Genomic DNA, 23,713 nt, shown 5'->3' on the forward strand with positions numbered 1-23,713 from the left:
TAGAGTAACATGCCCCTGCGGATTTCAAGTCATTTTTGGTTTGAAGTAATACATTTCCTTATACTTTTTAAACTACAAATGTGTGTATCTGCACTTAACAAAATCATATATAAACAATGAATCTTCCAATCCCCAAAATACACTTACAAATGTGTAAAATGTTCACATTTATTGTTTATTGACTCATATAAAAGCTGCGTTATAAACAGGAGAGAAAGGGTGTGTGTGTGATTATTGGGGGTGGGTGGGAGAGATGTAGGAGGTGTGTAACAGGGGAGTTATCCCTGTTCAGGTAATGTACCTCTAATCCAGCAGTGTGGTGGTTAACTTATGGTAGTCAATTAACAAACACCACCTGCCTGATTAGATGGTTTAGAAAAGCCTGTCTTTTGAGACATGAAGTGAGACTCCTTAGCTCACACCTGAGCTGAACTTGGAGACACTTGTCTTGAGCCCTGCCAGAAGAAACAGCAGAGCTGCTTTCAAGACACAGGGGAAACTTCTAAACCTGAATGCTGACACACCCTGAGGAAAAGGGAGCTGAACCAGGGACAGAGAAGATTTTCCCTCCAAACCACAAGGAACCGATAAGACTTTAATTTATGAGACTTTCTATATCTGTTTATTTCATGCTATATGTTTGGGGCTGGGAGACATACTTATCTAAGGGAGTTGTGAACTGCATAGTATTTCACTAGAAATACTCCCAAGTGAATAGAAGCTTTGTTTACCCCTTGTTTGGATGGTTTCCTGATGTTAAGGAAACAGGCGCAATAAAAGGCTTATTTAATTTCACTATAATCAGTCTCCCTTGCATACCTCTGTGAGCGTCCGCCTACAAGGAGGTAAAGGTTTTTAGAGGAGGGGCGTAGAATGAGCGAAAGTGGGGATGTAAAAGGGGGTGGAGGAGTAGGGTAAGAGGGGGAGAGTGATAGCGTTGTGTTAACAGCTGCAATAACACTGGATACATCTGTAAGTAAAGCTGCCAAGGATTGCAAGGTTTGGTAGAAAGTAAGACAAAGTAGCCGCCGATTCTGAACCATAAGCAGATTTTATGAAAGCTACATATGGCACATTTTATACACATCTTACTATACAAAAAATGTATAATATACACTTTTACATATCTAGATGCCAAAAAAGGAGCAGTTACAGCGGAAGTATTATCAGGCATTTATCTTCATTAGGCAAACAGGACTGTCCTAGCATTTACAAAAAAAAAAAATCTTTTATTTCAGAAGTCTTTAGCAAAAATAAAATCTTATAAAAAGATATTTAGCCCACAATTTGGGAATTTGTTTTTATCTGTACAAACACACCCTCTAAATCTAAATACAACGGTCCTGGTGTTTAGTGGAGGGTGTACATCAGATAGTGGAGGTTATTCATTAAAGCACAGTTCATTTAAATAATTGGAGGACGTTGTGTGGTGGCAGCTACCAGGCTTTAGTGAATAAACTCTAACGAGTCCAATAAGAACGTCACCCCTGGACATGATGGGAATGCCCAGCAGCCACCGTGCAGTAATGTTCCTGAATCTGCACAGCTGGGCAGTAGAATGTATTCAGTCCAAGTTTACTGCATAACCTATCAGTTCAGCATATGTTAGGGGTGATGTTCTTTTTCACATATTTAAAGTTGAGCACAAAGCAAACAACCAAAGCTGCTGCTTTACTGTATTATAAATGTGTGTAACAAAATGCACTTAAAACAACAGTGCTACCTACTTGGCCACATGTAAGTGTTACTATATGAGCATACCAAGTTCAGTCGTCTCGCTCAGAGAGACAAAGTAAGATGCTTAAGGCGTTAGGATCCACTGCTGCTTTAGACACGCACACATTTTCAAGTGGCTATATACTAGATGTAATTATACATATATTATTTATACATGCAAACATACATACAAACCTCTCTCTCTCTCTCTCTCTCTCTCTCTCACGCATACATAAATTCATGCTCCATAAGATATCTGCTAAATTTACCAAAAGAACTACAATCTCTTCAACATTTCCTTGTTTTAGTAAACGTCTGATAAAGCTTTTTTTTACCTTAGGAATGAGGGACTTACTATACAAGATTGTCAATATGTTGATTACTTTTACAGATGTATATTTTTTTTAGCAAAGTATACAAAAATATGACTCCAGCTTTGGTGGCAATATAAAGATCGTGGTGAAATCTACATGAGGCAGCTCTTCATTGTGAAACAGGGATAAAAAGTGCATTTTGGCCCCCATTTTGCAGTCAACAGCTGCTTCATTCTACAATCTTTTCGGGGAGTCTCATCCACAACAACCATACACATTATTATTTTTTTAGCATTCACTCTCAAAAATATGTATAGAAATTACCATTTGGATGAAAATAATATTTTACATAGACATTTTTTTTTCTGTTTAACAAAATAAATTAAATATACATGGCTTTAGTTTAAAATCTATATAGAATTACACGCGTTTTCTATGCTCATGAATTGTTTTAACAAGTCCACATCATCAATAAAATGATTATAAGGCATCTTCAAAGCCATTGAAACGATTTTGCTTTTATCGACTGAAACATATCTCTTTTCTGAAGTATGCAACTTACATGCATACTCCGCACATTGCTTTTTTTTTTTACTAAGCAATTGAGTTTTATTCGCAGGTTTTTTTTTGCATTGATTTTGTGGGTCCTTCCTGCATCTAGTTTGCCATTCATGGGTATGATCTAACACAGGGGGTGCGTAAACTGGGGGGGCGTGCCCCGGCGGTTACAGAGGCTCCGCCCTTCCCCCGAAGGCATTTAAAGTACATGCCGGGGATAACGCGAGGCCTCTGTAACTTTACTAACCCTAACTTTCCAGCGACGCGTCACCATGGCAACCTGGCTTCAAATGATGCCGCGGGGGGTCACGTGATGTCGTGTTGCCATGGCAACGTGACGTCACGTGACCCCGCTGCGTAATTTGAGCCGGAGCTGAGCAGGGGGGGGGGGGGTGGGCACGAGTAGAGTGAGAGCAGGTAGGGGGACGCAGGGAGAAGAGTTTTCGCACCCCTGATCTAGCACAACCACAAACGGTTTGCAGTGGAGAGAGACATCAGAAGTTACTATTATAAATATGTGTTAACCACAATGTCTTACTTCTTCATGTCTCTTCCTGTGATGCTTCAGAAGGGGTGTATGCACTTTGGGGAACTTGGGAAATGCCCGTAATAAAAAAAAACAATGATACAGGTGCAAACATTCTCCCTTCTGTGAACAAACATGTTAGCTTATATCTATTGCTATCCTTTACTTTTCATGCAATTACTTCCACATCATTCCCGCCTGATGTTTCCTCCTGTTTGGTGCCGGACCTTTGCTAGCAGATATTCTCTGGTGAATTGTTTAGAATGAGTAAGCATTTCGGTCCGACAGCAAAGTGTGCAACAAGTAAAAGACATCGATGACAAAAGTAACAGGCATGAGTGGCCCTCAAGTGGAATATTATACCGACCAACATTTTGTCCCACTCTAAGGCTGAGCTTATAGTGCAGGCTACAGCGACGGCGCGCAGCGCCAAAGCAAGTAGATTTAACTGTCGCGTGCGCCTATAGAGGGTGCGACCGTGACGACACGACGGCGTAACCAAAATCGGCTAAATCAATAGATTTTAAGATTTACAGCGACTGCCGCACCCCGTGACTGCAATTAACCAATCACATAGCCTCTACCCGATGTCGCTGCCCCCTGCAGCCAGCGACTTCACAAAAACTCAATTACAACTTTTGTAACAGCGTCGTCATTGGTTGCGTCACCATCAATGCAGCCTGGACTATAAGCTCAGCCTAAGGGCAGGAGCCCAGTGCGTCTTCTTTTGCCATAACAACAGCAAGAATGTCCTCATTTTTCAGGTTTTCAGGGATTCCGTTATCCTTCATTATTCCATTTCTAAGTCAAATATTTCTTTGATTCAAACACAACATCTTTTCATCCATGTGTACTGGCAGTGTACGCTGAACCAAGAAGTCTTTTTGAGGCTAGCATTTAACACTGATAGTGGATATGTTGATGCTGGTGAACCTTGCCTTCCACGTGAGAATGTGTATGAGTGTGGATGTCTGTGTAAATCTTTGGGTACATTTTTGACGCCACTCCAGGTGCTAAAACAGGTCCTTGCGGCAATAAATGTTGCTGTTGAGCAACATATTCCTCATAGTTTATGGAGGAGATGCAGTCTTTGTCTGGCATCTGCGGTATGCAGACCCTCGGTTGTTGTCGATGGACGGCTGCCGCAGCTGGAGGAGAGCAAGGCCTCTTTTTGGTCTGACAGAGCCACAGAAGAATTGTCCCAAATATGAAAACAGCTCCAGCAGGGATCCCGATAATCACAGGCCACGGAAGGCTGCTAGTGGAAGAAGCCACAGGTGCACTGGGAGGCTTTGGATCTGCAGGTCGAGTTTCCAGGAGGTATGGAAGTAGGCAAAGGAGGAAAAAAATATAGATGATTAAAACCACAGGAGAAAAATGAAAAACAGATGTCAAACATAACACAGCCGACTATGGTTTCTTGATAACAAAACTGCTGCCAAGAAGCAATGCAGGAAGCCAACAAATAATGCTTTGTTGTTGGTGTCCCATTAAGGTCTTAAAGGACAAACAAACATTTGCTTTTGTTCAGTGGTGATCTCCAAGGTTCTGTTTTATTTCGCGTTTTCTAGATGTAGCAGTATAAACTCAGCCTGACCACATATGGTTTCAAAATACCATCGCTCAGCAGCGAGTCTGGCTTCCTTACACAAACTAGAAGATGAAATGTGGTTAATTGTCACTAATACCTTACTCTAATGTCAACAAGCCAGAAATGTAAACTATGTGGTCCAGTTGCACATAGTTTTAGATTCCAGATTCAGCTCTGCCAGACAATATGATGTTCATCAAGTGCTTTTAATGTAATAGCAGTCATTTTCTGAGACAATTTAAAGATTCCAGAATATTGTGTCATGGTTAGATGTATTAGATTGCATTGTATCATTTGTTTTTTTTTTCCTATCGACATACTGTAGCAGACGTTACTGCACACGTTGTCGCACAATAACGTGTTACTGCTGCCGTGAGGTGTATTGTGCTATTTCTCGTGGCTCTATCCAAAGTAATCTAGCTGCGAATTACAACATTGTGCGATTCACATGCCAAATTGCTCCATATAGTGCATTACCACGCAATAATAGGTGCAATAATGTCAATAATGGGAGCCCAACCCCAAAAAAGATAAGAAAGGCACAAATTAGTCTAATATGCCTATGGCACAAGGGGTATGTGTGGTTGGCAAATATGGTCCTAGTCACATTTTCCCCCCAAACAACGGGCATGTCCAGAAAACAGTGGCAAATGGTTCTGAGCAAGCGCGTCTTTTTCTCTCGCTCTCTCACTTTTTCCTCCTCGTTTAGGATGAGAGCCACTTAACGCGTTTCACCGCTTACGGCTTCCTCAGAACAAACCTGCGGTGAAACGCGTTGAGTGGCTCTCATCCTAACCGAGAAGGAAAAAGTGAGAGAGAGAAAGACACGCCCTCCACCAGAGCGGAGAAATATTCGGGACTCATACCCGGAAGTGAGGAGGACTGATCACCAGTCGCCGGTATCCAGGATAGGAGTGGCGCTCGGAGAAAGAACCTCCGATTCCAGGGAGTGCATCTGTTACAGATACATGGTTTAAAGAACTCACTTATTGTAAGTGTTAATTTGAAAAGTTTTTTCTACCATATAAAGTTCTATACCGTCTGCACCAGCGCTCTCCTTTCTTTTACTTTCATATAAAGTACAACTTCAGACTTCCACAGGATTCATTTGCCACTGTTTTCTAGACATGCCCGTTGTTTGGGGGAAAATGTGAGTAGGACCATATTTGCCAACCACACATACTCCTTGTGCCATAAGCATATTACACTAATTTGTGCCTTTCTTTTCGTTTTTTGGGGTTGCGATCCCCTGATGTGGAGAAAATTACATCTTGGAAGATTTGCTGGAACATTTTTCTCGGAGGGTTTGAGCAGCAACCTTGTTTGTTTTTTGTCTATTTCCCCCCCCCCCCTACCAAATACCACTTTCGTAAGTGTTTAAAAGATCCCATTTTAAATTCACATTGAATGTCACAGTATGTGCACTTATTGTGTATCAATATGGAATTATAGGCATTTCACACTGTTATAACTATAATTATATTATGACATACTAACCCCGACCCTCTCTAATAGCGCATCTGAGATCTGATGCATTGTAAGGAACCCTAACTCTCTCTAATAGCGCGTCTGAGATAAGATGCATTGTAAGGAACCTCAACCCTCAATAGTGTGTCTGAGATCAGATGCATTGTAAGGAACCCCAACCCTCTCTAATAGTGTCTGAGATCAGATGCATTGTAAGGAACCCCAACCCGCTCTAATACCGTGTCTGAGATCAGATGCATTGTAAATTCTTCTGTATTTAGTACAACTTTCAAATGACCAGAACATTGCAAGAAACTCTTTAAGGATGCCCGGGGAACCCAACTCACAACCCCAGTCAAAAAACACTGCAGTAGACCAATATGTAATATTTACATCATTAAAAACTAGTTATTTAGTTAAGGATGTCAAATACATACTTACCGCCGTACGTGCTCCTGGTAATTCCTGGTTCTTAAATCTCCCGCAGCACACAGGCCAATAGAAAGCTGCTGATCACGTCGCAGCTTCCTACTGGCCTACTTGTCGCAGAGATTTAAACCTCTGGGGTATGGTACTTGTGGTACCTTCACAAGCAAGTATCTCAGGAAGCAGGGAATCCACATAGCTGAAATTATGGCAGTCCTGTTCCAGAAATCCCCTGATTCCACCCTATGCTAAAACAATTGTAGGTGGAACTATACCTTCCACCATTAAAGAAGCACCCCTGGTGACACCTTTTTAAAATAGGTTTGAAGCAGGGGGGGTCTCCGGAGGTGAACTGCGTTTTATTTCAGCTCTGGGGACCACCTGCTTCCTGGGATACTTACCTCAAAAACGGGTGTCGGTAGCAGCCCAGACAGGGCTAGTCAGGGCTATAAGTATGGTGGCTTGAAGGTCCCGAGTCCTGTGGGCCAATAGGAAGCCGTGATGTCATCCCTTGTGACTTTCTATTGGTCCACGTGATGTGGGAGCCTTAAACTGCAGAAATACCAGCAACACATAGGTAAATATCTCGGGAAGCAGGGGTCCCCGGAGCTGAAATCAACGCGGTTCAGCTCTGGAGACCTCTTGCTTCAAACCTTTTTTTACTGCATCGCCAGGAGTGCTTCTTTTAGCTTTAGTACAAATGTCATTTTATACTACAACATCTCTATTACATGACATAGTTGAGAGTTTTAGTACTCATTTGGTCCTAAATTCCTTTGCTAAGAATGAGTTCATAGATGTAGTTTATATATCAGGTATTCAAGTGTTTCTAACACTTCACTTCTAATGACGGAAGAACACAATGGGACACATCAGCTTAAGGTCATAGAAGGCACATCCGTGCTGAGCCGTGCGGACGCTCCGCGCTGAGCCCCTGCATCCTCCATGAGGATGTCTTTAGAGGGGGCTCACGCGAGCGTCCGCAGGCGTGCTGAGGCGCTGGATTTTTCAGCCGACAGCCAAACTGTTTTTCAGAGCGCTGTCGGCTGAAAACATCCAATCAGCGCGGAGCAGCATCAACATCACGGCGCTGTGACGTCGGCGCCGTGACATTGGTGCGTCGCGGGCGATTGGCCCAGCGATGTCACTGCCCCGCCTCTCTGTCTCCCCCCGCCTCCCGATCTCGCCCGCTGGCTCGCCTGCATGAGCATGAAATTGCGCAGATTTCAGCAGGCGAGCCTCAGCGTCAGCGCGCCTCCGCCCTGCTTCCCCCTCTATGGCCCCAGCCTAACAGACCTGGAATTCTTACAGATACACGTGATTTCCGAAGATCTCCTGTGGTGGCCCATTAACAGCTACAAAACCAAACAATTCAGTAGCTTATAAAATACAATTAGGTCTGTGTTATGCTCACCTGGCAATACTGTTAGAAAAGCACTTTTGACGCTATATCCAATTGTGTTAGCACCGAGACAAATGTACATGCCAGCATCCTCTTCTTTGGCTCGTGTTATGATAAACTTATTCAGGTAGGAGCCGTCAGGCCGGGACCAAACTTCTCCCGTTGGCAGCACAACAAATTTCTGTCCACCGACATCAATGGTGGAATTGTACTTGTTCTCTTTGCCATATTCCACTCGCTTTAACCACTGGATAACAGGCTTCACGTCACTACGAACTTTGCACTGGAAAGATGTCGTTCCCCCAAACTCCACTGTAGTGTTGACAGGATGGGTACCTGTCAGTATTGGTTTAGATCTCATTCTCTCTGATGGAAACACAGAAGGAATACATGCCGTTCAGTTAACATGTACATTTTTCGTTTTCCCGCAGCAAATGCATTAACATGTCAGCGCTCCCGATGCACACACATTTCGTTTTAGGAGCTGTGTAAGAATTCAGCATTTGTCACACTTTTAAAATATGTGCTTTCATACCTAACTCATTAAAATCCTATGTTTTCAATCTAATTATAAAGTAAAGTATCCTGCATTATCCCACACAAATAAAGTGTACTTTAATTCCGCAATCTCTGCAGTACTTGGCAGTCAGGCTGTAAGCTCTGGGCATTGCTTTCCTGCCTCTCCAAAAGGAGACAGAAGTAATAATAAAAAAGCTTGCACGTTCCACTACAGTCAATTAAACTCAGCGGACACGGTACATTTTTGCACACAATCAAAAAGCAATTTTTTTTAAAGTAGACATATTAAAAAGTACAGTTTCATTTTGATTTATTTCCACCAAGTGATAGCAATAACTGGACCCGATAAATTCTAGTTTGATCATTACATGTAAAATAATAAATAAAAAGGGATACAGTACTAAAAATGTCTAACACTCTGACTTGAATTCGATTTAAAAAAAAAAAAAACGATATGCTGTAGAGAAATATGAAAGTGAATTGTACAACCTAGAAAACTAAAATAGTTGCTCAAATATTTCAAACCTTAATATAACCATTTTTGAGGTGGGCCAGTCTGGTCTCAGTATCCATTATTATCAGATTTATGTGCATCCCCTGTATGCCAAATAAAATAGAAATTCAGGGGACACAAAAAAGGAAAAGAGTAGGCAGAGATATCAGCGCTGTACAGTCTGCCGTAACCATCAATGTTACCGTGTTTTCAAACCCGGACAGCTTCCTAATTCTAGTGACAGTCTATTAAACATAACAAGTGCTGCTGTTACCGGAGTTCAGTTTGTGCTAACTCGGTATGGGCCTTTATGACTCTATGGGACAGGGGGGGTTAATGGAGAAGTGTGTCCTGTGAGTGCTGGAAAAAGGCAAGTACTATCATAAAAAATATAACAACGGCAAAAAAGGTCACATCTCAGCAGACTGCAAACAGACTGAGGTGACATAGTACAGCATAAGAAAAAAATTCCACAGCAAGAACCCAGTGGGAATTTGGATATATAGAAGCCGGTGACACATTTAAGGACACAAGTATATACAGTATATGTAGATGTAGAGGTATCTGTACCGTGTTAGCCGAGCTTAATAATCAAAAACGAATAGACGATACCGTTCTGTGGCTATTTGTGCGAGCTTTCAAGGTACCCTGATCTCTTCTTCCGTCGGTGTTACAATGGATAAAGCAAGAAAGGGTTTTACTTAAAAACAGTGCATCCTGGAATGTATCTATCTACACATAGTAGCTACATACATTAATAGTAATGCAACACCCTCTTACATTTCTACTCCTACCCACACCATTGGTACAGTATACACTCCCACTCGACGCACACCTTTTGTAAAGTGCTGTATACACTGTGGGCGCTTTATACATTTATATTTATTACACACATACTGTACACACACACACACACACACACACACACACACACACACACACACACACACACACACACACACACACACACACACACACACACACTCTTACATCACTAACATTCAGGGACCATTTAACACCTTATAAATCACATACTGCACAGGGAAGAGGGATAGGCTTCACCCACAGATACATTCAAGGATGCACTGTTTTTAAGTAAAAACCTTTCTTGCTTTATCCACTGTAACATCGCCGGAAAAAGAAATCAGTGTATCTCGAAAGCTTGCACAAATAAAAGCATTTCGTTAGCCACAGAACGGTATCGTCTATTCATTTTTTATTTGATTTTATGTATTTATGTATTTATATATAGTGCAGAATAAATGAGTTCTTCAGTATTAGGTGATACCTTTTTTATTGGACTAACAATTTATGTTATAGGTCAAGCTTTCGAGAGTTATCCTCTCTACTTCAGGTCAAGCAATACTGATATACAAAGGATTCAATGGCTAAAACAGTGTCGAGAAAACACTGTACTCTGCTTTATATATATATATATATATATGTGTATATATATATATATATACACACTGAAGTAAATGTGGATATGTTACAGCAGATTATCCCATGATCAGGATCTTGTTCACACTTTATAATTCTATTTGTTTGGTATTGCTTTTTTCCTTCTCATCGTTCTTTTAATAATAGCTTTTGCATTTAGTCAACACATGTTCACACAACCACAGGGTGTAAACGTTCTCAAGCCTGCATACAACTACAATGAAGCTGATGTGTTTCTCTTCCCGCATAACACAAGAAATGGTTTTGTTCTTGGGTTTTTAACTCTGGTTTTGATAAAAAAAAAAAAAAAAAAAGAAGGAAAATGCCAAATCTGCCATCAGGACGAGGTTTGATTCATTTTCCTGTCTCTGCTCCTGGTTTTAGTGTAAACACATGTTTTTAGTGTCTCTACACAGCTGCATCTTTATTGTTACCAGATGTCAATCAGGTTCTCTCATTCTGAACACAAGAGCTGTTGCCCCATGTGCTTTTCATTCCAGAGCCGGGGAAATGAGACATAGGCACAGACTGGCACCTGGGAGAATATCTTCCCTTGAATCCAACATTTGGTACTTACCGATCACATCGACTTTGTACGTCGCATTAATCTCTCCCACTTTGTTGAAAACCCGGCATGTGTATTTTCCGCTGTCCTCGGGCTGCAGGTTCTTGATGTTGAGGGTCCATTTCTTTTTCTTGTTTTCTCCCATCTCCTGGGAGGTTAGGGGCTTGCCGTCTTTCATCCAGGTGATATCCGGCCTGGGGTTCCCACTAGCGAAGCACCTCAGTCGCGCCGAGCTTCCCACTGGCTGAGCTATGACTCTCTTTCTCATTTTAGCTGGGTGGGTGAACCGCGGCCGGGCTGCAAGGAAGAACACCGGTTCAGATGATACTGCTCGTACATAAGCTTTTAGATTTAAAACGCTGGCATTAATAGCTTTGTGTACACTTTTCATGCTGGTTTGTAGTGCATGGTCAGTTTGAAATACTTGAACTTTACAGGGATACAAATGGAGTTACGAAGCTTCCTCTCATCTGCAGAGTTTTCTTAGGGTGGCTGCCTTGAATTTATGCTGGTTCGCCCCAGCAGTGCCTTGAAGGAACAAGGACCTGACACAACTTGCTGCCTAATGTTGTGTTACTGACACACTGTAAAAGCATCTAAAGGACGGGTGGGCAACTCCAGTCCTCAAGGGCCACCAACAGGTCATTTTTTCAGGATATCCTTGCTTCAGCACAGGTGGCTCAATCATTATGTGCCACCTGTGCTGAAAAAGGGATGCCTTGAAAACCTGACCTGTTGGTGGCCCTTGAGGACTGGAGTTGGCCTAAAGAGCTCAAACCACAGAAAGTATCTGTAAGGTGAGGCTGAATGTGAAAGGGAACTCAAAACAATCATGTATTTCCCTCCTTCACAATTAGATTTAAATCTGCGGTATTTACCATTGGTTGCTGTTCCAAGGTTAGGTGCAATTTTACACAACAAGATTTAGGATGGTCAGATTGTTTTTATACCGCCAGCTTCACTTGTGCAAGGGTCAAATTATGTGTGCAAGGGTCATTTAGGTGTGCTGTTTTCACAAAGTGGACAGTTCTCACCTTATCAATCACATGGCAAAAAGGCTAAGGGGTAAAACATAAATAGACCATTAAGAAAACCGCAGGGTGAAAACCGTGGCTGATTTCACATCTTTAGGACCAATATGAACTATTATTACAATACATTATTTCAGCAGATTGAATGAATCATTGGTATTCCGATATAAATATGACAACAGTTCTCTGGGTACTGTATACAGGTACAGGTATGTGACGGCAGAAGCCCTTGCAAGTGAAGGTGTGTCTTTTCAGCACTGAAAATCAATTACTCATGACAAATGTATGGAACAGAAGGATAGTTAGTCAAGTAAAACTTTTCCGCTGTATCCTGTACACCAGGGGAGCGCAAACTTTTTGTGCTACGCCCCCCTGTCTTCCCTGCTGCATCACCTGCGCCCCCACGCCCTACCTTAGAGCATCGTGAAATGACGCTCCGGGGTCATGTGACCTCACATCACGTGACCTGCGGCGTCATTTGACGCCGTGTTGCCATGGCGACGCGTCACTGAGCGGCTGAATCTGGGTAAGTCAAGTGTTGCAGAGGCCTCATGAGATACCCCGGCATTTAATTTAAATGTCGTGGGGAAGAGCACGGGGCCTCTGCAACAGCCCGCGCCCCCCAGCAAAATCTACCCCCCACCCCCCAGTTTGTGCACCCCTGCTGTACACCTTAGAAACAGAGTTGTAGACCAGCCTTCCAGAGAACAGAAACCTGCTCTTTACCCGCTGTACCAATATATGGTAATGTTTGATATTGTAATGTAATGTTTTCGTCCTCCTGTAGTACAGCGCTACGGAATATGTTGGCGCATTATAAATAAATGATCATTATTAAAGAGAATGTCGCCGTGACGCTGCCGCTGTCAATCCTCTCTGAATGTTTAGCACAGGGGCGGCCAACTCCAGACCTCAAGGACAACCAAACGGATCAGGTTTTCAGGATTTCCTTTCTTCAGCACAGGTCATACTGACTGAGCCGCCTGTGCTGAAGCAGGGATATCCTGAAAACCTGACCTGTTGGCGGCCCCTTTAGGACGGGAGTTGGCCACCCTTGACACAATGGTAAACCTAACCTCCTTTCACAAGCCACCACTCAGTATCAAGATCATTTATGATAAAGTATCGACAATTGCAACATTGTTAGCCAATTGCCCTTTATTTTGTTACCAACACCAGTCGTTGGTGAGTAAACGCCTCGGAAACATGGCGTGAGTCTTGCCTTGTGAAAAGCCGCCTTCCCTTGTGATAATTTGGGTCATTTGGCTCATGTTGTTCCAAACTCTCACATTTGGAAAACATTAGAAGTTATAACAAATCTGGTGTCATTTTAACACCGCAGCAATGTTTAATGCTTCAAGTTTAATTAGCTCACGATACAGATGTAGTAAAACTTACTGCCCCCAGCACCGCGGACGAAGAAGCAATAGCCTGCGGTGCTGGGGACAGCGTTTGCTGCCATCGCGCTGCGGAGGGTGTGGGGGGGGGGGGGGGGGAACATCCATGCTTCTGGATTAGATCCCCAGCAGCGTTTGTCCTGCGATCGGGAGGCCGGCACCGTGAACAGTAAGTCCTGCTACGGTACATCTGTAGGATGGTCCGATCATTAAATATTATTTGGACTGAAGTTTAAATATATATTTTTATACCTCTAGAAAGTTACTGTCTCTTCCCCCCGTCAAGTGATACGGACCAACCATTTACATTTAGATTTTTATTAAAGGCAGATTCATTTCATTAGCTTTCAAGTGGAAAAACAGTGTTCTGACCAATACATTCTTTTCAGCTGGTGTGTCAGCAGAGAAAGTGCAGCTATGTGAGCCAGTGTCATTTCACAGCCTTTTAGGACAGGAAACACGGAACTTTTTGTCATGATCTGTGTTTTTCAACAACCCCTTTTTCAGGCTTTAGTGCGACAATGCGCAAATGAAGGACACAACGGTCAATATATACGTACGGGCAGTATCATTAATGTGTCCTGCAAACGATAAGAGTCAATACTGAATTTAGAATAGATGGGAAAAACTATTCTCACAATGCTAAATGGGTTATTTAAAAATGATCACTAATTAATTATCCCTAACAGCATCATATCATCATTAGAATTTCCTTAAATGACTTATTTTCCTGGTTGAAACCCTGATAAAGACAGCTGGAATGATTGGGCCTACAGATACCCGCCACGTTCTATTCAGTGCAGACATAACAGTGCAGTTGCATTTGTGCCAAGAATTATTTAAGATGTACAGGTCTAATTACTCCCATTAATGCTACTGCATTGTTCCCGCGTGTTTTACTGTGAGCGCCATTGGTCATGCGTGCATTATCTCCTTAACCCTTTGAGTGCCCTGAGACATAGGTCCATGACGTAGCAACGCTTGTTGTCGTGGGGGAGATCAGTGACCTGGCCTACACTGTATGTAAACTGGGTATCTGAATATGAACCAAATGTAGTTTTTATCCTGTTAGGGGAATAGGAGAAGTGGGTACCTACCCCACTGCTTGCCAGAGAAATCTTCAAACTCTGTGTTGGGCCCCTCAGGGGGTTGGTTAGTCTTGCCAGAGCTTGCATCATCTGCAGGATATATAAAAGAGAACACGTTGTAAAACACATATTCTATGGGGAAGTCATTCTTGCTTACTTATAGTTTATAATCAAATACAACAGTATTACAGACTCATAATGGCCTCATCATCCTATAACCTTTTTCTTAAGTCGAATATATAATTAAAGTGGCAATTCAAGCAGCACTTCAAAAAACATTTTTTTTAAATCCTTTTTTGTTTTAATGTATATAGCTATTGATTACCTAAGTTGCCGATCGATTAGTTCTCCCGTGATCGATCATCAAAGATCCTGCTTCCCAGGGTTCACTTATTGGCTGCCTTTCAGGTTCAAACAATCTGTCAGTCAGAGTAACTCAGCAGCTACAGTGCATCCTTATATTACTAAGGTAACATTATCTATTGTTACAGTTTGCAGCTCACACTGCTGGGAATATTGGCAGCAAATTATCACAATCAGGAAAAGTTATTTTGCATATTTAGTTGTAATTACTTTAAAAGAAGATCCCTTCTTCCCCTTTCATGGCATGTTTTTTTGTGTGTGCTTTTTCCAAATCGATGCTTTGTTCAGGAAATATGAGCAGGTGAAATATGAAAAGAACATAATGCAATTGAATAGAGTAGAATAAAATGAAGACATCAATTTCTGTTTTTAGTCCTCAAGGGCCAACAACAGGTCAGGTTTTAAGGATATCCCTGTTTCAGCACAGGTGGCTCAAGCAGTGGCTCAGTCAACGACTGCTGAAGCAGAGGCATTCTGAAAATCTGGTGGCACATATCCAGTGGCGAGTCGCTGCCATTTTTTAGGCAAGTGATTATTAAATGAATTCAACAAAACAGAAAAAGGGCAAACAGAAATGCAGGTCTATAAAAGTTTATACTTAATAAAGTGCTTATTGTGCAACTTTTAATGTGGCTAATTGAGTAAATTGTGAAGAATTATAATAAATATATAATAAACATGTTATTCGCGACATTTTCATTCATGATTCAGTGTTGTGAATTGCTATTAACACTTTTTCTCTCCTCATTTTAGTTTCAGTTAAATATTACATTTTGATCATACAAAATGGGATTTACAAGAAACATGTACGAGAAAAACAGACTGAAATGTATATGCTAAAGCAGCGGTGCGCAAACTGGGGGGGCGTGCCCCCCAGGGGGGGCGGGAGAATTCTAGGTGGGGCGCGGCGGTTACAGTGGCCCCGCGCTCTTCCCCACGGCATTTAAATTAAATGCCTGGGGAGGCGTGAGGCCTCTGTAACTCACTTACCTGCTGCCAGCCGGGTCTTCGTGACGCATCGCCACGGCAACATGCGTCAAATGACGCGGTGGGGTCAAGTGACGTGACATGACCCGCGATGTCATTTGACGCCTAGCCATTGGGGGCGGGGCGTGAACGCTGCGGATCCCGGGAAGGGGGCAGCAGCTCAAGAAGTCTGCGCACACCTGTGCTAAAGAATACTCCAATGTTGTTTTAATGTCTCCAGTAGTTTAAATGTAGTTAATGATGCTAATGTAGAGTAGAATATTTTTCAATATTAAAGGTTGTATAAAAATGTGTTTTTGAATGTTCCAGGAACAACCATATAAAACACCTTAAGTGTTCCAAATGGACCTTTGTCAACAAAACAGCCTAAAAATGCCATTGGATGTGGACAAGCAAAGGATTACAAAAGACTGAAGAGAGAGACTTGAGGAGAATGCCGAGCAAGCCGCTGATTCCCGTGAAACGCTTTGGGAGAAGTCAAAATCTGACACTCGTAGGCCACAATCCACGCGCTCTGGCGGCCATCTTGGAATTCCTCCGGTGCGGACGCGGTGGAGCTGTTAGTTACGCGACCCCCAAAGACGCGTGTACTGGCCGGGAGACGAGAACGAAGGTATCCTGTCCAGAGTGTGGTACAGTATGAGTGTGCTCTTATGACACTCAAGGCGAGAATTACATTGGGAGTGTGATTGAATTTTCATTCTCCCGCCCCCCCCCTTATTTGTTTTACATTGTCCAGTAAACAATTTGATGCTACTGTATGTTTTACATTTCTGTTTTCTTCTTGTGAGGAGCGGTTTCTCTGACTAAAGATTGGAATTCTGTGCTGAACTTTAAGCCTAGGACCACTAAAGAGTATGTGTGAGTGGGTCCCACTACAGAACAATTGTGAAGCACTTTTTCTGATTTCTACTCACGTTATTTACGTACAGTATTTGGTTATATCAACGACATAGCCAGTTTGTACGTCTCAGTTTGTCTTCAATGCGTTTATTAAAGACTACTTCCACCCATTTTATCCCTAAATATTTCTGCTCCTGTTCCCCGTAGAATTGAACAAGTAAAATGGGAATCTGTAACAAAATTAAAAAAAAATGATGGGTCTAAGACAAGTCGTCTTCCTGCCAACAGTCACTTGAAGTTGGGAGTTTTCAAAGAACGCAACGTATCAATTTTGTATTGATCTTAAGTTAATGCCCGGGATCTTTCCCCTAAAATCGTGAGCTCCTAAAAGCTGTGTACATCATCCTAAGTTAAAAAGAAAGATAACTTCTTCACCGCAGCATTTGTAACATATGACTGCCGATTATTGCCATACATGGTACTTTCCAGTGTGGCAGCAGCTTTGCTTCAAATACAAGTATTTATCACATGTATACATCCTAATCTTCTTTGGTCGTTGAACAAAGAGTGGAATACCCAGCCTTATGCCTCGTGTTACAGAATGTCACGCGTATCCTCCGGCACACACACACATATATGCACCAACTGACTGGCATTCTCTACACCACTTGATTTGCTGCCAAGCCTTTGATGTGATCCGAATTGCTCCAAATCCATTTGATCCTTTGAAGATGCACTTTCCTTGTTATCCAGCCAAATCCCCCAAACCTGTGCAGTTACTTGACAAGACGCAGGCTGCATCCCAGAAAATGTTAACGCAGGAGAAGCACGGGGCAGCTTGAAGGTGTGATACACCCAGTCTGCAAATATGCCTTTGACTGGAAGCGTAAAAAGCTGCTGTTTTATTGATCTTCCGTATGTGAATTACCAGCTGTTTGTTGGAAATGCATACTGTATGATGAAGATAATACTAATGATCAGAATTGTTAACATTTATTTACAGTGTAGCATATTATAATGTTGTAAAGTCTACTAAAAAATATACAAGAAGAGATTTTCTTCCCTGTGGCTTCTCCCGGGAAATTAGTATTAATATTCATGATAACATAATAATATATAACTATTACGTACTATGTTAAATGCAAAGAAATCCTTGCTGGTAGGATTGTATGCATTTATTCTGCGGTCAAATGTGTCTGTATATTTCTGAATAATATTAATTTATTTTATCAGTTAGTTCTTTGGCTATCCACAAAACTCTCAATGTTAAGGAGAAGACTTTGTGTGAGGGCGTTTGTAAAATAAACAGCAAACACAGCATAACCTTACAAGGAAATGAGATCATTCACAAAGACACTGATATTTGTGGACAGACTGAACTCCCCTCCTCAGTCCAGCAAATGAACAGAATTGATTCTGCGGTTCAAACAACTCCATACTGTATGAAGAGTAGTGACCCCAAGCTTTCCCCGCACCTGAATCCGTTTTGTTGCTACTCACACATTACCAGTGTCCTGCAAGCCACACCATAAACCGACAGTACTAGAAAACGTTTCCAAATCCTGTAACACAGGCAGTCCACCCTAGGATGAAAGTGAACGAAACTTTACTGCGATCGCGTGCCGGGATCCGACCCCCGGAAACAGGAAATGGGAGGAACTCCACTTCCGTTATGATCCGCCCGATCACCCCGTAGAGCAGAGGTTCTCCAATCCAGTCCTCAAGAACCGTAACAGTGCAAGTTGTAAGGATATCCTCTCACTAGCACAGGTGGCCCAATCATTTTGGCTGTGCCACCCGTGCTCATGCAGGGTATCCGTAAAACTTGCACTGCTAGCGGTCCTTGAGGACTGGAGATGGGAGTCTCTGCTATAGAGCACTTGACCATGAGGCTCCAGGTACAAGTATTTTGTAATATTTGTTTTAAACTTTTAACCTTTATCAGGTAAACAATTTTTTAAAATCATATAAAGTCTTCTAAATTGTTTAAGTGAGAAGACTTTTTTTGTTTAACCCCGTTAAGTTTAACTGTCTTTTTAATTAGGACTGACAGTAATACATTGTGCATCAATAATTATTGGAGCACTAAAAAAAAAAAAAAATTCAATTAATTTTCTCAACAAAATACTTTTTGTACTGTAAAAAGTACAGTATACTGTACAGGCCGGCTTCAGTACTGCAATACAGTGTAATGTAAAAAGTACAGTATACTGTATAGGCCGGCTTCAGTACTGCAATACAGTGTAATGTAAAAAGTACAGTATACTGTACAGGCCGGCTTCAGAACTGCAATACAGTGTAATGTAAAAAGTACAGTATACTGTACAGGCCGGCTTCAGAACTGCAATACAGTGTAATGTAAAAAGTACAGTATACTGTACAGGCCGGCTTCAGAACTGCAATACAGTGTAATGTAAAAAGTACAGTATACTGTACAGGCCGGCTTCAGAACTGCAATACAGTGTAATGTAAAAAGTACAGTATACTGTACAGGCCGGCTTCAGAACTGCAATACAGTGTAATGTAAAAAGTACAGTATACTGTACAGGCCGGCTTCAGTACTGCAATACAGTGTAATGTAAAAAGTACAGTATACTGTACAGGCCGACTTCAGTACTGCAATACAGTGTAATGTAAAAAGTACAGTATACGGTACAGGCCGGCTTCAATACTGCAATACAGTGTAATGTAAAAAGTACAGTATACTGTACAGGCCGGCTTCAGTACTGCAATACAGTGTAATGTAAAAAGTACAGTATACTGTACAGGCCGGCTTCAGTACTGCAATACAGTGTAATGTAAAAAGTACAGTATACTGTACAGGCCGACTTCAGTACTGCAATACAGTGTAATGTAAAAAGTACAGTATACTGTACAGGCCGGCTTCAGTACTGCAATACAGTGTAATGTAAAAAGTACAGTATACTGTACAGGCCGGCTTCAGTACTGCAATACAGTGTAATGTAAAAAGTACAGTATACTGTACAGGCCGACTTCAGTACTGCAATACAGTGTAATGTAAAAAGTACAGTATACTGTACAGGCCGGCTTCAGTACTGCAATACAGTGTAATGTAAAAAGTACAGTATACTGTACAGGCCGGCTTCAGTACTGCAATACAGTGTAATGTAAAAAAGTACAGTACACTGTACAGGCCGGCTTCAGTACTGCAATACAGTGTAATGTAAAAAAGTACAGTATACTGTACAGGCCGGCTTCAGTACTGCAATACAGTGTAATGTAAAAACTACAGTATACTGTACAGGCCGGCTTCAATACTGCAATACAGTGTAATGTAAAAACTACAGTATACTGTACAGGCCGGCTTCAATACTGCAATACAGTGTAATGTAAAAAGTACAGTATACTGTACAGGCCGGCTTCAGTACTGCAATACAGTGTAATGTAAAAAGTACAGTATACTGTACAGGCCGGCTTCAGTACTGCAATACAGTGTAATGTAAAAAGTACAGTATACTGTACAGGCCGGCTTCAGTACTGCAATACAGTGTAATGTAAAAAGTACAGTATACTGTACAGGCCGGCTTCAGTACTGCAATACAGTGTAATGTAAAAAGTACAGTATACTGTACAGGCCGACTTCAGTACTGCAATACAGTGTAATGTAAAAAGTACAGTATACTGTACAGGCCGGCTTCAGTACTGCAATACAGTGTAATGTAAAAAGTACAGTATACTGTACAGGCCGACTTCAGTACTGCAATACAGTGTAATGTAAAAAGTACAGTATACTGTACAGGCCGGCTTCAGTACTGCAATACAGTGTAATGTAAAAAGTACAGTATACTGTACAGGCCGGCTTCAGTACTGCAATACAGTGTAATGTAAAAAAGTACAGTACACTGTACAGGCCGGCTTCAGTACTGCAATACAGTGTAATGTAAAAAAGTACAGTATACTGTACAGGCCGGCTTCAGTACTGCAATACAGTGTAATGTAAAAACTACAGTATACTGTACAGGCCGGCTTCAATACTGCAATACAGTGTAATGTAAAAACTACAGTATACTGTACAGGCCGGCTTCAATACTGCAATACAGTGTAATGTAAAAAGTACAGTATACTGTACAGGCCGACTTCAGTACTGCAATACACTGCAATACAGTGTAATGTAAAAAGTACAGTATACTGTACAGGCCGGCTTCAATACTGCAATACACTGCAATACAGTGTAATGTAAAAAAGTACAGTACACTGTACAGGCCGGCTTCAGTACTGCAATACAGTGTAATGTAAAAACTACAGTATACTGTACAGGCCGGCTTCAGTACTGCAATACAGTGTAATGTAAAAAGTACAGTATACTGTACAGGCCGACTTCAGTACTGCAATACACTGCAATACAGTGTAATGTAAAAAGTACAGTATACTGTACAGGCCGGCTTCAATACTGCAATACAGTGTAATGTAAAAAGTACAGTATACTGTACAGGCCGACTTCAGTACTGCAATACACTGCAATACAGTGTAATGTAAAAAGTACAGTATACTGTACAGGCCGGCTTCAATACTGCAATACACTGCAATACAGTGTCATGTAAAAAGTACAGTATACTGTACAGGCCGGCTTCAATACTGCAATACACTGCAATACAGTGTAATGTAAAAAGTACAGTATACTGTACAGGCCGGCTTCAGTACTGCAATACAGTGTAATGTAAAAAGTACAGTATACTGTACAGGCCGACTTCAGTACTGCAATACACTGCAATACAGTGTAATGTAAAAAGTACAGTATACTGTACAGGCCGGCTTCAATACTGCAATACAGTGTAATGTAAAAAGTACAGTATACTGTACAGGCCGACTTCAGTACTGCAATACACTGCAATACAGTGTAATGTAAAAAGTACAGTATACTGTACAGGCCGGCTTCAATACTGCAATACACTGCAATACAGTGTAATGTAAAAAGTACAGTATACTGTACAGGCCGGCTTCAATACTGCAATACACTGCAATACAGTGTAATGTAAAAAGTACAGTATACTGTACAGGCCGGCTTCAATACTGCAATACACTGCAATACAGTGTAATGTAAAAAGTACAGTATACTGTACAGGCCGGCTTCAATACTGCAATACACTGCAATACAGTGTAATGTAAAAAGTACAGTATACTGTACAGGCCGGCTTCAATACTGCAATACAGTGTAATGTAAAAAGTACAGTATACTGTACAGGCCGACTTCAGTACTGCAATACAGTGTAATGTAAAAAGTACAGTATACTGTACAGGCCGGCTTCAGTACTGCAATACAGTGTAATGTAAAAAGTACAGTATACTGTACAGGCCGGCTTCAATACTGCAATACAGTGTAATGTAAAAAGTACAGTAGAGGTAGTCCTCGTTATCCAACGTTTCACTTTACAACGAATGGCTTTACAATGCAACCCTTTGGGCCGTTTTTCGACGCCTGAATGCATTATCCAACGCCTGAATGCGTTATCCAACGCTCACCGCCACTGATTAACATGGGACTCACTTTAAAGCGGTCTCACTATGCAACGCTACTTCCAGAACGGATTCCGTTGGATAACCGAGGACTGCCTGTATACCAAGCCGTTCAGTACTGTACTGTACAATATTTGGCCATACTACTAATATACTGTAGCATTTGTTGGAGAATATGTAAGGGGTGGTTCATGTCAACTGCTGGTATTTAATTTCCAATATAACTATTAAAATACTGCCAAAAATGTGCAATTAGTTTTAGTCCTAAAATATTTAGTGATCAATTTGTGATGCAAATTGATCTGCATTCGCTCGGTCTGTACAGTGTGCACTTTTCAACACTTCTGTTTTGTAACAGTTACAACAAGTTTTTTTTCTTATTTTTGACAAGTTCATTTCCTCTCTTCCGAAGCGGAAGGTTAGCTTCTGACATATTGCCAACAAAAACTTTAATAAGTCCAATAAAAAGGTATCACACACAACAGATGTTTTTACATAAATCTAAATTACGGAACAACTTTCAATCTTTGTACTACTTAGCTTGCTGCTGTGTATTAACAGTAGTTGGATTGCAAGGTCTTTTGCACAAAGATGTCTTTATCACACTGTTTACTTTTATATTGGGTGCACTGATGCCTGGGTGCCATTTCTGTACAGTGATACTGTGTGTGTGTGTGTGTGTGTGTATAATATATATATATATATATATATATATATATATATATATACAGTGCTTGACAAATCACCCAAAAATCTACTCGCCGAACCAAAAAATCTACTCGCCACCTAGTCCCGCCTCTAGTCCCGCCCCCAACCCCGCCTCTAATCCCGCCCCCAGCCCCGCATTTAAAAAAAACCATAAATGAAATAAATTTAATAAATTTCTAGTAAGAACATTCGTTTTTGACATAAGTTTATTTATTGTATTACATTATACTACAATTAGTCCTTGTTTTGTGTGTGTGTATGTGTGTGTATAAATGTCGAATCTAGAAAAACAAGCCAGATGTGAATGACTAGTTTCCTGCACCCCTTAACTAGTGCCTGGATGCCCCCGCTTCAGAATGTTTAAAGCAGCAATCCCACCTGGGATCTTACCTGATCCGCAGACCCTCAATGTCCAGGTACCTCATTCCCACAATGTTATACATTGGAGGGGATGTGTTCCCTACCTGTCTTCTGGGTTACGGGGGATTCCAATGTCTTCTGTGTGAGTCAGATCTGGAAGAAAGCAGTATAGGTTATTTCGGTGTAGTATAGGGCAGTTAAGATATACAGGGTAAATAAAATATCCAGATCCAGATTTTGAGACAGAGAGAGGGAGAGACAGAGAGAGGGTGAGACAGAGAGAGGGTGAGACAGAGAGAGGGTGAGACAGAGAGAGAGAGAGAGGGTGAGAGAGAGACGGAGAGAGGGTGAGAGAGAGACGGAGAGAGAGACGGAGAGAGGGTGAGAGAGAGACGGAGAGAGGGTGAGAGAGAGACGGAGAGAGGGTGAGAGAGAGACGGAGAG

General features: G+C 41.6%; 1 protein-coding gene across 2 annotated transcripts in view; it reads right to left on the reverse strand.

Moving 5' to 3' along the window:
• Positions 1-1,032: 1,032 nt before the first annotated feature.
• FGFRL1 (fibroblast growth factor receptor like 1) overlaps positions 1,033-23,713 on the reverse strand; it is a 196,941-nt gene continuing 174,260 nt past the window's right edge. For both annotated transcript variants that reach the window (XM_075571428.1, XM_075571435.1), the window contains exons 4-7: positions 14,543-14,623; positions 11,030-11,314; positions 8,013-8,366; positions 1,033-4,412 (exon numbers count right to left, since the gene is read on the reverse strand). In XM_075571428.1, coding sequence (XP_075427543.1) covers positions 4,012-4,412; positions 8,013-8,366; positions 11,030-11,314; positions 14,543-14,623 — 1,121 coding nt within the window. In that variant the 3' untranslated portion in view covers positions 1,033-4,011. The remainder of the gene's footprint in view (positions 4,413-8,012; positions 8,367-11,029; positions 11,315-14,542; positions 14,624-23,713) is intronic.

The sequence above is a fragment of the Ascaphus truei genome, chromosome 1, assembly GCF_040206685.1.
Source record: "Ascaphus truei isolate aAscTru1 chromosome 1, aAscTru1.hap1, whole genome shotgun sequence".
NCBI classification, from domain to species: domain Eukaryota; kingdom Metazoa; phylum Chordata; class Amphibia; order Anura; family Ascaphidae; genus Ascaphus; species Ascaphus truei.